We start from the raw sequence: 14,480 nt of genomic DNA on the forward strand, positions 1-14,480 counted from the left end.
ATCTCTCCTATTTTCATTTACTTTTCAGTTATAATACCTTGAACCAAACCACATAATACATACAACCACACACACACATACATTTTATTTGTATTAATATACTAACACAATAAGATAAATAAGAAACACGGGATACATTTTCATAAGAAATACAGAATTAATTAAATGTGTTTAAATTGTCATCTCCTTCTGTGAGTTGCCTCCTGTATTTAATTATAGAACTGAGGTTAACATTCAAGGTCAGATATAATTATACTTTAAGCAACACCATTAGACTACATTGCATTTCATGCAGTAATTTTGTTGAAATACTAAATAGCATTCTAAAAAGAAATTGCTGTGAACTTTTATCATAAGCACAACAATCATTAGTTAACATTTGCCAAAACGCTAAAATAAATGTCAACATCTTTATTCTGTCAAGGCAGTCTGCATTGCACTCCACAAATCACTAAAATAAATGTCATACCTTTATGCTGAACTGTTACCCTGTATAAGAGTGAAGAAATCAGAGCAGTGTCACTATAACCAAGTGTATTTAATCCATTGATTACCTGCCGCATTTTAAGGCCAAGTCTGAACCGTAACACTACACAACATCACTAATATCAAGCTAGGCTAATACAAATCCAAACCTAATTCAGTTAACTCGGTAGAAAACAAACTCTAACCTTAATGAAATCAAAAAGACTGTAACCCTAACCCTAGTACGGACCAATATGTAACCCTAATCGTATGCCTAAATTTAATTTTACTGCACAATTTAGCTAACTTTTGAAAAATATTGCACTCTAAAACAACCTATACGGTGGCTATAGGAAGGATTCAGGCAGCATAACATTATGTCATCAAACTTGACAGAGCTTGAACAATTTTGCCAACTTACACAAAAAGACTCACAGCTGTAATTGCTGCAAAAGGTGGTTGTAACAAGTATTGACTCAGGGGGCTGAATACTTCTCTAGCCAAGGCATTTTATTTATTTTACTTCATTAACTCTTGTTTCACAATAAAAATCTCTTACCTATTCAAAGTGTGATAGTAAATCAAAGGGGAGAAAAAAATGCATCAACATTGCAGGTTGTAACAAAATGTGAAAAAGTCTAAGGGTTGAATACTTCTGATGGCCATTGGATGTAATGGTGAGGCCATTCCTACCATCATCTGTATATCTAATTCAGTCTTAGCTTAGTCAAATTTTCCTTGAAATTGTTCTTTCAAATTCTCAGTTAAAACAGATGTGATCAAACTTGCCAAAACACTTGCTTTTACTATAACCCGATGTTTTTCATCAGTAGTTTACCTGCCCCATTTTATGGCCAAGCAAAAACTTGAACCTCGTTAACACAAAAGCTAGGTCCATATAAATCCACACCTGATTCGGTTACCTCTGTAGAAAAGCAACCCTAATGTGATCAAATGTGTGTTTACTGCGGACTCTAACACTTACCCTAGTACAGATGCAACCCTAATTACCTAGATGAAGTACATTTTTGTAACTTTCTTAAAAGAATGGTCTCTAAACAATCTAAATGTAAGTTATAGTAGACCATCCATGCTATCATCATTTGTATCCAGAGGCATAGGTTTCATTTCAGAATTGGGGGGGATGCTGTCAATATTGGGGGACCGTGTCCCCTACACCTGTGGAGCCAGGCATATGTTTTTGGGGGGGACAATGTCATGTTCTCTCAACACTGGGGGGGACGCCTCACTAATTGAAACTTAGTCACTGTTTCCCTTGTCAAATAGCTTTATTTTTACTATGCAAGTTTTTGTTTTTCATAACTTCTTCATTTAATACAAATATTGTAAACTAGCCTTACCATGTTCTAATACGTAGTATGTTTATTCTGAAGGGAGATAACTTACCCTATAGACCATTGTATTACATCAGTAGGATACTTGCCCCTCAATAAAACATTGCATATGAAGTTTTCTAATTTTGGCATGTGCCACTGAATTTTGGCTGATAGGACATACATGAGGGAAAATACTAATTTAAAATTAAAATAATCATACCATACTTTCTCACTCCTGCATACATATGGTGAAACTGAGGTTTGTCATTGAGAAACAGTTGAAGTTTATAATGGCTTGTGTGTGTGTTTTATGTTAAAGAAGTGCCCAATGCTCGAGGCGGTTGATATAGACTGAATTATCAGACTCGAAACTGTCGTAGGTATTATTTGTCATTAGATGGCGCTATGAGCTTAAATTATGAAAAAATAATTTATTTTAAAATAAAATCACATTTATTTGCAGTTGGGACAATGGAAACAAGGTGAAAAAAAGTTTGTCTTAGTTATTCTTTACGAACTGTGGTTGTGTTTATCCTGCAGTAATTTTGGAAAACGTATTACTAATACGAAGTATGCGGACAAGAATTTGAATGTGAAAATAATGTGAAATAGGTTTGTAAAATAACATATAAAGATGTAATAATACTGCACATTCGTCTTCTTCTTATTATTGTTGTTATTATTATCATCATTATTATTAATAATAATAATAATGATATAATTGTTATGAAATAATAATAATGATAATAATAATGTATAGGGCATTTTATAGGTAATGCTCCTGCGTCTTGATATGTAAAACATGTGTTTATACTGTCTAGGATTGTAAGTAATTTAAAGAGTTGTCATCAACGGCCCATGTGTGTAATGAATTGTTAAGTGCTGCAAGAAATTTTGTATTGAAAGTATTTTTTTTTAATGAGAAATTAAACATTTAAATTTATTTTCAGTGGAATACACTTGATGTTTGATGTAATGATGTTTCACAGTTTGAAAAGTAATAGTCTCAGTTGTTTATTATATGTTTTTGTGTGAATAAATTGCAGTGCTGCATATTTGTGTACGAAATACAACATTTCAATTGATTAATAAATACAAATACAATTTGAAACGCCGATTTATAAAGTAGGCAAAGACAATTCAACGTTAACCTAACGATTTATTTAAAGAAGAACAAATTAAGTGGTTTAAAATCAAATCGACTTAAGATAAAGAAGCCTAACGTGCGACCATGAAACGATGCTTGTCTTCTTAATGTTTTCAAAGCCTTATATAATACTAAAACCCTAATTTGATTTAGCATATCGTTTTGTATTAATCGTATCTATCTAAACACTGTATTTATAAATTACAACATCAAACAAAAGTTCCAAGTTCAGAACACCGGAAGTTCAAGAACAACCCGATTTTAATTGACAATATGGCCACTTATATTTTGATAATTAAATAAACAATATTAGAATCGTAAATATCATCAGTGTAAAACATTCCGATGGATTGATGGGCAGAAAGATAAATACACAAGATGGTGCATGAATTAGATTGTCTATTATGTTTTGTATTGTTTTTATTTATTTTTATAATTGTATAGGTAGTGCCCCTATTATGATCATATATGATACCCCCTACACACATACATGACGGTCTGGGTGGAAAGTGTGTGTGCTCTTCCCTTTATGACTAGGTTTCAGCCACAAACGTCTCTGTTCAAAGATGGTAATTCCTCGATCAAACGAAGCACCCAACTGTTATGATAATACCTTTCAAAACAGGTTCTGTAGCAACTCTCATTTGTGAATCTATTATAGAGATTAATAGATTATTTCTCCCCCTTCAACCAATTCTCAGCGGAAAAATTTAACCATATGGTAAGATGAGAATGAGAATTTCATCACATTAGAGTAAAATGTAATGAAAGGAGCCCAGCACCTGGGGCCAACACTGAAACACACAATTAAAATATTTTTAATGAAACCAGGGGAACAAATACATTCACGGGGTCTCCTCTTCGTGTGCTATAGAAATGAATTTGCTCGAGGTGCTAAGATCTATTTATTTTACGGGTGTCAAAATCAGTGGACCTGCTTCTAAATGTCACACGCTTAAATGTAACAATTAAAATGCAACACAAACACAGGTTACTGAGGTTTACTTGTTTTTACACACACACACACACACACACACACACATACACACATATATATGAGAGAGAGAATTAAGTTGGTTGTGTGTAGTTCATAGTGAGAAACAGTACAGGCTACTATAAGTAATAGGATTATGAAAACGAAAGGGGTCCCTTTAAACAATGTTGTGAGAAATTAAAAGCTTTAGGTTCACTTATGATTGTTACAAAAAGTTGTTATATAAGTCACAACCTCTGGAAGTCACAATAAAACCCTATGTATATTCTTGAACTGGATTGATCTTGTTGCATATCAGATTAATACATTCTATGGTGTTTAAATGTTTTCTAATGTTGACCACTATTCTGAATTAGGATGCATGCAAACCTCAGTCTAGTAGCCTTTATGTCATAATAATGCCTAATTAAGGCTTAACTTCAATGTGTACAAACCCACAAATCACAACACTTCACCGTGATGTTTCTGTCAATGACAGTGCTGCCTGTAGTTTTAGGAGAGGTTATCTCAAAAAGGGGCATTTAGTGTGCTCACTGAGGGGTGAAAGTCGCCACACATGTCAAGCTAAAGGCAGTTGTTGAGTTACTAATAGGACACAACGCCTTGCAAACATATGCATTAAGTTGTGTATACAGATGGCAGTGCGAATAATAGACCCGGCGCCTTTTATAAAGCTGTAAGCAGCTCTTCTGATCCAGACGGAGGGGGCAGATAGGCGCGGGACTGTTTGTTACCGTTTTAATCCTATTAATTAAAACGTTAACCTGATTGGGTAGCAAGCTCGGTCCCAATAGGCGAATCTTCTTCATAATAATAACCTGCTTTGAGATAATGATGTAAAAGACTCCCCCGTCTGTTGCTGATGCTGATGCTGATCGCTGAAGGTGAAGCGAAGCAAGAGAAGCGCCAGAGCAGGGCACTCCAGTGCGCGCCGCCGCCTCCTCACATCAGTTGACAAGTAGAGCAGCATCAAGATCAACTTATAACACAGAAACTTACAAACGCCATCAGAGAGAGAGAGAGAGAGAGAGAGAGAGAGAGCTAGTGAAACGGTGGAAGGCGAGCTGATCCCAAAAGGACTATGGAGAGGAGTATGAACATTAACGGAGCAGAAGGGGACCTGTTCCACAAAACTCTCAGTGCTGTCTCGGGCAAAAAAATGGACTCTTTCCGAGCTGCTGCTGGTATCGAGCTGCCTTCCCGGGATCGCCAGTCCCCGATCAACTGTTTCGATCACACCGACTCCGATCCCATTCAGCCTGGAGGACTAGGCGGCGGTCGCAGTGGCGGGCTGGGTCTTCCGACCGGATCTTTGTGTGCCAAGTACGGGGAAAGTGGCAACAGGACGTCGGCGGCGGAGAGCAGTGGTGGGGAGCAGAGCCCGGACGATGACAGCGACGACAGGTGTGAGATGGTGCTCATGGCAGACGGGAGGACAGTGGCGTCGGGGGGCAAACCTGAAGGCTCCGGAGGTAAGAAAAACAAAGAGCAGAAACTACTGAGGCTGAACATCAACGCCCGGGAGAGGAGGAGGATGCACGACCTGAACGACGCGCTGGACGAGCTGAGAGCGGTGATCCCCTACGCGCACAGCCCCTCTGTGCGGAAACTCTCCAAAATTGCCACTTTGCTACTCGCCAAAAATTACATCCTCATGCAGGCACAGGCACTGGAAGAGATGCGAAGGCTGGTTGCATACCTCAATCAAGGCCAGGCTATTTCTGCAGCCTCCCTGCCTGCAACCACAGCCCTCACCCCGGGCTTGGGTGCCTATGAGCAACCGCCCGGGTACCCTTTCCCTACCGGAGTCGCAGCCTCCTCCTGTCCCGACAAATGTGCCCTTTTCAACAACGTCACCTCCAGCCTCTGTAAACAGTGCACTGATAAGCCTTAAACGTGACAAAAACCACCACAGAAAAAAAAAACAAAAAAAAACACACAGAATCGCAGTGAAACATACAAATAAGAGCAGCAACTTCCTTTCTATGAATGAAGACCGCAAGACTGAAAAAAGACTGAGATCACCCCAGGAAGATCCAACGATTTCCAAGGAAAAGGATGCCGAAAAAAAACAAAAAGAAACTTTTCTATTTTCATCACAATAAGGCACTCAAAGTGAAAGACCTTTAAAACACCTTTTTTGAATATTCTCGATTGTGTAAATATAAATTATGCTCAAAGTGCTGGTAAGAATGGAAAACGAACCAACCAACCAAACAAAAAGTTTATGCCTGGTTGCAAGTGTTAAATTATTTGAAAATCATTGTGCACTTTGTTACTGACCACTGTATGGACCCGAAGGAATTATTGTTTTACTGACCTGACAACATGCTCTTTTCACAGACCTAAACATCTCCAATATATTCAACACGATATTAATGATATGTTTCATCCCAGTTGTTCACACATTAATTGTGTTGAAACTGGTATGTAGGACTTGTATAATTGAACTTTTACGAAAATATCTAGTTCCTAAAAGGATCTTTATACATTGAGGAAACAATATGACTGCGTGACTGTATATTCAGGGATATGGAGGTTAATTTTAGGATGTTTAAGAGGAGAAGTTTCAAATGCCAGAGTGTATTTCTGTTTGAAGACAACTTTTTGTGTACAGCACTTCCAGTTTCAATGTCACGGCTGTGTGATATTGTTTTTAAGATACTGAACTTCCAAAGCTCGTTTCAGTGAAGCCTACATTGCTCTGTATTGTTTTAATTATACTTTTTTTACTGCATGCCATGCTGTTTGTTTTCTCCATTGAGATACAGATTGGTGTTAAACATCATCCCTGTATGATTTGCTGTTTTTACATTCTTTCAGTCCTGCTGGAAGCTTAATCTGGGATGGATCAAACTGGTTGTCAGGTCAAGGATACATGGGGTAATATAGATAAACATTAGAGGTCAGATTATGACTGCAAAGGGCCATTTGTATGTGTTGCTGTGTTGGAAAGCTTTATTAAAATATTTTGAACAAAACTAATCATTTCGTGTGTTGCTTACTGGTAATGATGTGATGGAGTCACATTTTATTGGAAGGAAATCTAGTTTTATTTAGTTTGCTTTACTTTGAAGCACAGTGGATTATGATAGCAAGATTAACAAGTTACACAGTTAAAGACGTAAGTGTGTTCATCTCAGCGGAATATAATGGAAAATGTAGTTTTCTTTTTTTTTTTAACGAGTTGGTTCACTTACCAAATTGGTGTTGGATTCTTGGTTGACTAATTACCTGACACGTACAATACCCAGCAGTTTGTATTTTCCATCGTAATAATGAACGAATTGAAGTGAAGGGGTATGTAACAGTCTTGTCGGTGCCAATTTACAACCTCTTGGTGTGGTGCTGGTTGTCCAACAAGGCTTTTTAAAATATCCCTCATGCTTGTTTCACCATATGTCCTGGATGATGCTAAACGCGGTAGAAGCAGAATGAATATTTTCTGCTCCACTTGACATCAAAAAGATGAATCAGAACCTGTAACTTTTCATGAAACACAACTGTAAAGTGCTACGAATGCATGGGATGGCAGGCCAGACGGGGTGCGCATTAAAGCCCCAAGGCAAAGGGGAAATGTCTCTTAGCATTACATGAGAAAGCCTGGGTGCACCTAATTATGATTATTAAAACAATTTCCATGACGATGTCTAATATTATGTTAATTTGAAAACAACTGTGTATGAAAACTGTCGACTATAATACCTAAATGCATTTAATGAAACACATCGTTAAGGCAATTAAACCTCCTGGATGTGATTAAGGAACATAATTACGACACTGTTCATTGCCATAATTGGGTGTCTTTAATCACTGAGCAGAGTGATCAGCAACACTGCCATTAGTTTGTATTGTTCTGGCTCTGCTGTCCATCATGATGATTAGGAATTAGCCACGGCCAAGGGGCATCTTTTTAAAATGGTGGTGGCATGAATTTAAGCAAGAGTCACTGCTTTTTCGCTTTTAATCCAAACAGACGAAGGTGCGTATATCTGAAACCCAGGCACTATTTCTATTAAATCAGTGTTACTAAACTATCAATGTTTATCTGACGACGGATGGCAAAGTGCATTCATAATTACATTTGAACTATTTCGTAATTATATTGACAAAAACGCTTGACATTCATACCTTATGGTTGGATTTTAATCATGTTTATTTATATTCCAAGTCTGTAGTTTGATTTCAGGGTTTATTATAGTTTATTAATGTTGATGTCTCAAATCAACCAAGGGTGGAGAGCAGACAGTTCCCTTTCACCTTGCCTTTCAATATACGGTAGCTTTTGAGATGTAAACTTGAAAGTGAACCTACAGCTCCTCCTTTACAGTCTGTTGTACCGTGAAAGGGTATTTGGTATTTAACTGGACGGACCTCATAGACCAGTGGAAATGGATTGTCGGAGATGTGTTTGTTATTAATGTATTTGTTTGTGAGGTTCACTGGATATTTAATTGATTCCATTGACTCTTCTTTATTCTCATAATTCTTTGAAATCATTTGCGTCTATATATATATATATATATATATATATATATATATATATATATATATATAACCTAACTCATGGAACCCGTTTCACATCCTAAAATGATAGTTATATATTTACTCTTGCGATTCTCCCAGCATGAGTGACATTGGCTTTCATAATCTAATGACTTATGAAAGATATAATCATGTGTTAAATTGAATCCTCCGTTTAACTGTGAATGGTATGCTCTGGGCACATTCACGTATTAAATGCTATGGTAACTAATCATCGCTGGAAAAAAGATAATACACTATCAGACTTTGAAAAATAATTACAGGATTCCCTGTCTAAATTGGCAACAGCTGCCGACCAAAACTGAAAACAAGAATGGGCATTGATGGGCTAAAACAATGGAAATGTAGTGCAATGTAAAGTAGCCACAGTAATTATGATTTTAAATATCCACAGTATGTGAATATTTTCAAGATAAAATAGTAGATTATATTTAATTCCAGTGTCCATAGATCAATGAAAACAAAGATGGCCTATTTAGCAAAACTGAAGGAGGAGTGACAGATCCCCTTTCAAATGTTGATTTTTCGCAGTTTAAAGCCTGTAGTGTTGGACATTGTTACCTCGACTTTTGTCTTTGCGTCCTAATTGTCGGAATTCCTTCAAAACATAAAGCCACACGTTTAATGCATTATTTTGGAAACACAAATGCGACTGACATTTTGAAATAGCTAATGGCCTGTGCGCAAAGAAAAGTTGACAGGTCTCTGCCAAAATCAAATTGTTGTTTTTATTCCAAGAAAATTATGTATGACATTGATTTCCTTAAATTCATTCACAACGATACTATTGTATGTCCTGTAAAAAGTCATTGATAAAATCCTGGTAAACTGAACACCAGTGGATGAATCTTTATCCGCTTCTTAAACGTGAGAAATAGGCTATATAATAATCAAAACACCAAGCAAGTATCATGATTATAATGGTAGACGTGAAACAGGATTAACAAAACAAAGGGAAAATATAGCTATATGATGATGAGTAGAATATATAAATTGCATTACATGGTATTATAGGGGGTTGTTCTTTATATTCAGTCTGTCATGGTACTTGTATTGGGCCTATTCATTTGTTTACTGTCTCTCTCTGTCTCTCTCTCTCTCTCGATTCGTTCAATGTGATTTTATTTTTTAATGAACTGTTCTGTTCAGTTCAATATTGGGATAAATGTCTTTAAGAAAACTGAAAAACAAAAGTATGTTCATGATGTAAAAGCTTTAACAAACAAGTTTGTCAATAGATAACTCGCATCAACATTCTCCACGTTAAGAGCAATAAGCTGCCACATCATATTAATGGTGATATATTTTCCAGTCTTATGGAAAAGATTGCACAGCCTGAAGTTAGCCTATCGACAGTGTAAACTGACACACATTCTGCAGTGATCGATTTATGTCTCAAGTTTGACATCTACAGTTTAAAAAACATACAGACATAACCCTGTCTAATCCATTATTTATTTCATATAGGCTACCTTATTGAAACTCTATATGTTTGATATGTTTTGTTTGATGTAGCAGTTGTTTTAACTTACTGTTTAAATAATGATTTAATTGTACTTCATGTTGTCTTTTCTTAGATCACGCACAGATACGACAGTACACATTTGACCAACTTGTGTCACTGTTTGCGGCCAGCATACATTATAATGCACATTCCTGTGACGCAATCAATGCCTCCAACACTTTCAGCACCGCAGACAGCGCAGTGTGTTCAGCAAGAGAAAGGGTTATGCGTGTATCGTTCATGAACAAGCCCTCTTACAGCACTGCAAAGATCAGTCTAAGTACTTCACAAAAACCAATCCCAGTGCTTGATGAGTGGCGTCTCTCTCTCTCTCTCTCTCTCTCTCTCTCTCTCTCTCTCTTTCACCTGTTCCACCGCTTAAGTTATTCTGGCACTGTCTATGGAGACATTTGTGTCCAGCAACTTTTGGATAAAGGCTTTTTTGATGTCAATAATTATGAAGACAAATATATCAATATTGTCCATATTCAGTTGCGTAGTCTATTTTAAGTTAATCCGTTTAAGACCTTTAACTCTAAACTACCTCTTTGAATACTTTGATTGTTGTGCATAGAATTTTTTTAGGTTGTTTCTAACCCCAAAAGCCATGTGTCATTAAGCAAAGGACAAATTATGATGTGATCTCAGTTACTTAAAATAAACAACATCTACTTATCTATCAATTTATCTAGAGTATGTTTGTTTGCTTTCTAGTTGAAAACAATCAATACATAAAATAAAACAATTAGGTTCGTTTGAGTAGCTTGACTTTTTAAGGAGGCTTAAATCAAATAACTGAGTTCAGCTGGAATGACACTGAAGAATTTAATACAATGATGATATTATTTTAAATGAGATTGAACTCTCTCAGATATTCACAATACCAGAGGAGACTGAAAACCACAATAGGGAAAAAAAATGAAATTTACATAAAATTTTGGAATAGACATTCAATATTGACATACAGGGTATGTAATGTTAAATATAATAAATGACAAATCAGACTTTGATATATATTTTTAAATAATAAGATAATGAAGACAACTCTTATTAATGGGCCTATTTAAATAATCCCTGTCCCCAGCTAATGAAGTATATATAGGAAAATCCAAACTTTTAAAATCTGCTAACACAATTTCTTCAGTTAAAAAGAAAGATGACAACATATGACATAAAAACTTAATAATTAATCAGTATTGCTATGTCACATCAGAAGTGCCGTTTTGAACATGCTTTTCACCCAAGTAACCTACAGAGGTCAATTTGAAAATAATACTGCAATAATTAAAATGCAGCTGCATGTAACTGTAAACATGTGTGATTGAGCTGCAGTTCTGGATAAACTCGCTTGAACTCCATTTTTGTTTTGTGTCCTGACCTCAGGAACCTCCCTGCTCTAGACTCCTGCTTGTTGTACACCAGGGACTGAGTGGTACAGGGTGCACACTGCCTGTAGTGAGAGGCCAGGGCCAATTTGTCATCGATGCGGTACCTCTCTAACATGACCATGTTGGCAAGTGTTCTGGGGCATCCACACAGAGAATCATTGATAATTGTTTTCAGTTTTGATCTCTGGTTATTCAGGATGCCGTACTGAATGTCTGTTTCCCCAGAATGTCTATTCATGAAATAATAGGCAAGTCTATACAATGTTTTACACACCCCTTAAACTGGCTGGCACCCTTAGGAGGTGTTCCCTCTAAAACATTAAGGATTTTGCTGTGTGCATGTGTGCATGTGTCAGTCTGTGTTTTTGTGTTACTTTGACTTGCCTGGTGCTATACTCACCAGCTCCAGGTCAGCAGTGGATTCTTGTCTTGGTACCTGCCTCCTCAGCATACATTTGATAGGATAAATCATACAACGTGGTACTTTTAAATTTCATAAGCAGTCTATAAATAGATGATAGACAGACACATAGATAAAGATAGATAAAAGTAGTATCCTGTAAAAAAAATCCATGTCTTTTTCTGCTAGCATGAGAATATTTTAGCATTGCTATCTTAATTTTAAAAAGTAATTCACATAAAAATGTAATAAATATATCTGATAGATGATAATTGCATGTATTATCCAACCATAACCTCTGTTTGATCTTGTTCAGGGTTCAGTAATGCAATGCTTATATGCCTTGTGCTTCTTAATTCAATCCTATATATAATTTTCAGAACTCTGTATAGATCAGTCCCTTAGCTATTGAAAACACAACAAGAAAAAAAGTGTGATTCCACACATTTACAATAGAAATGGATGAGAGCCTTAAAGAGAAATACTGCTGTAAAAACAGATTGTTTCATTGACTTTCACACACTAGTGTGCTCATTAAAGAATATATTAAGCATATTTAAATAATGTATGCTATGTACACTGTGCTCTTACAGTCTAGGCATTAATGCATTGTAATATTTGAAACTGAAATATTACAGCAAATATCACAGCAAGTTCTAACATGTGTAATGTAAATGCATAATACATATCTCTGTAGATTTATAAAGGCGCTTTTCTGCCCTAAAGGTTTATAAGGGTCCATGTGACTGAAAAAGTTATAGCAGTCTATCAAACACCAGCCCCCTACCCACCAAAAAGAGGTTTGTGTTCTGTGCAGAATAAATGCACACAGTTGAAGGATATGCCCAGATATGTATTTGAGTTCTGAATGTGAACTAGCTTGAACCAGCGGCTTATCGGCAGAAATCTCACATCTGTTTCATTGTGGTTAGTGAAGGAATCTAAAACCAAAGTCTTGTATGACCCTGTCTTTTTTTTTCTCTCAAAGGCTTTGCAACTACTTATACTTTCAGCACATAATGCACTATTCAACTCCTGTCATAACGTGAGATCACCTGACAACAAAATGCTACACATGGTTTCATTCACTTTAAACCCTGAAATTAAAAGATAATTTGTGTAACATTTGCATTTTTTTTTTGAGTTTATCTGTTTCTTAAAGAAACTCATTAAGTGAAATCCTCTGCCTCGAATGCAGACCCCTCTTTGCAATAATAATAATAATAATAATAATAACTAATACATTTTAAATTATGGAAGTGAGGTTGTTTAATTGGTAATTTGTTATTGTAGACATTTTATATAAAGCTAGTCAAAAAGCAGATTCGGTTTACAGTGAAACTTTCTTTTACTTTGTACCAAAATAAATCACAAGCATGAGAGCCCTTTACTTAGATTTGTATAGATCAGTGATACTCCTGGTCCTGTTGACAGTCTAATGCAGTGATATTCACTCACCACAAGTTTATATGTTACTTACCATCTCCATTAAGTAAAGACTTCTACACAGTTACAATATAGACCATCTGATTATGAAATATATAATTATGTTATGAAGAGCTTAGGTGGAAAAAAGAAACAGAAACCCTCGTCTTCAGGACCAGTCTTATTAAACACAAGAGAGAAGCTAAAAAAACCCTAAAACAAACATGAGCCTGTTTCAAGTTTACTTAAGCTTATGTGAGGCAAATATTTAAACTAAAACACTGGAGTTGTTTATTTGTTCATTACTTCAAAGTTACAATGAATACTACTATAAAATACTCACAAATATTGTCTAGTATTATTTATTCAAAAATACATGGTACATGTTCGAAGTATATTACATAAACATATATTCTAATATAATATAGAACACATCAGACTCTAATAAAATACTCACAAATATTGTTTAGTATTATTTATTCAAAAAAACATGGTACATATTCGAAGTATATTACATAAACATATATTCTAATATAAACAATGTGTATACAATGTTAATTCATTTACATAGAAACATAATTGATTATTTAACAAAAATATGGATGTTACTTTTTCTCCAGAACATTAATTTGAGATCAGAAAAAAATAAGTTAGCTGCATAAAGAGAACAATGATTGGGAATTTCAGAGTCTTCCTTGGTGATGTCAGAAATGCGTTAAAAGTTAAAACAAATAAAGTTGAGGACTAACAATGGCAGGCTGAGCTTCAGCATGAGACAGTGGTCTATGGTGGTGTGCTGCAGTAGCAACACAGTATATGCAGCTCCAGATAATTGATATGGCAATACACCTTGAGTCAACAGAAAGCTTTTGATAAAAAATGTTCTCTCATACACTATAAACAGTTTTCAACTCTTTGGGGAATTTATAATTGTCATTCATGCATCCTTTACTGCTGCATAGTTAACATCCATTTGGTTACATTACAACTGCCAAATGTTTCCTTCATTATTATGATTATTATAATAATAATAATTATTATTAATAATAATAAAGTGGCAGTTAAAAATATGACCTCCCAATTTCTGATGTAAGGAGGTTTCATCTCCTTTGAGAGGTCTCTATTTAAGAGCTAGATATGTGATCTGTCACAATCCATTCAGTGTCTTACATACTGTCAGCTATTCCCATTATAGGGAAATAAAAGGGTCAGAAGATTAATTTTATTTCAGCAGTGCATCACTTAGTCACATAATTAACTGAAAACAGAATATTT

General features: G+C 35.6%; 1 protein-coding gene across 1 annotated transcript; it reads left to right on the forward strand.

Moving 5' to 3' along the window:
- Window positions 1-4,465: 4,465 nt before the first annotated feature.
- On the forward strand, window positions 4,466-5,898 carry bhlhe22 (basic helix-loop-helix family, member e22). Its single transcript, XM_066720386.1, has one exon. The coding sequence runs from the start codon at window positions 5,025-5,027 to the stop codon at window positions 5,835-5,837; it is 813 nt and encodes a 270-aa protein (XP_066576483.1). The 5' UTR covers window positions 4,466-5,024; the 3' UTR covers window positions 5,838-5,898.
- The last annotated feature ends 8,582 nt before the right edge of the window (window positions 5,899-14,480 follow it).

The sequence above is a fragment of the Amia ocellicauda genome, chromosome 2, assembly GCF_036373705.1.
Source record: "Amia ocellicauda isolate fAmiCal2 chromosome 2, fAmiCal2.hap1, whole genome shotgun sequence".
In the NCBI taxonomy this organism is placed as follows: domain Eukaryota; kingdom Metazoa; phylum Chordata; class Actinopteri; order Amiiformes; family Amiidae; genus Amia; species Amia ocellicauda.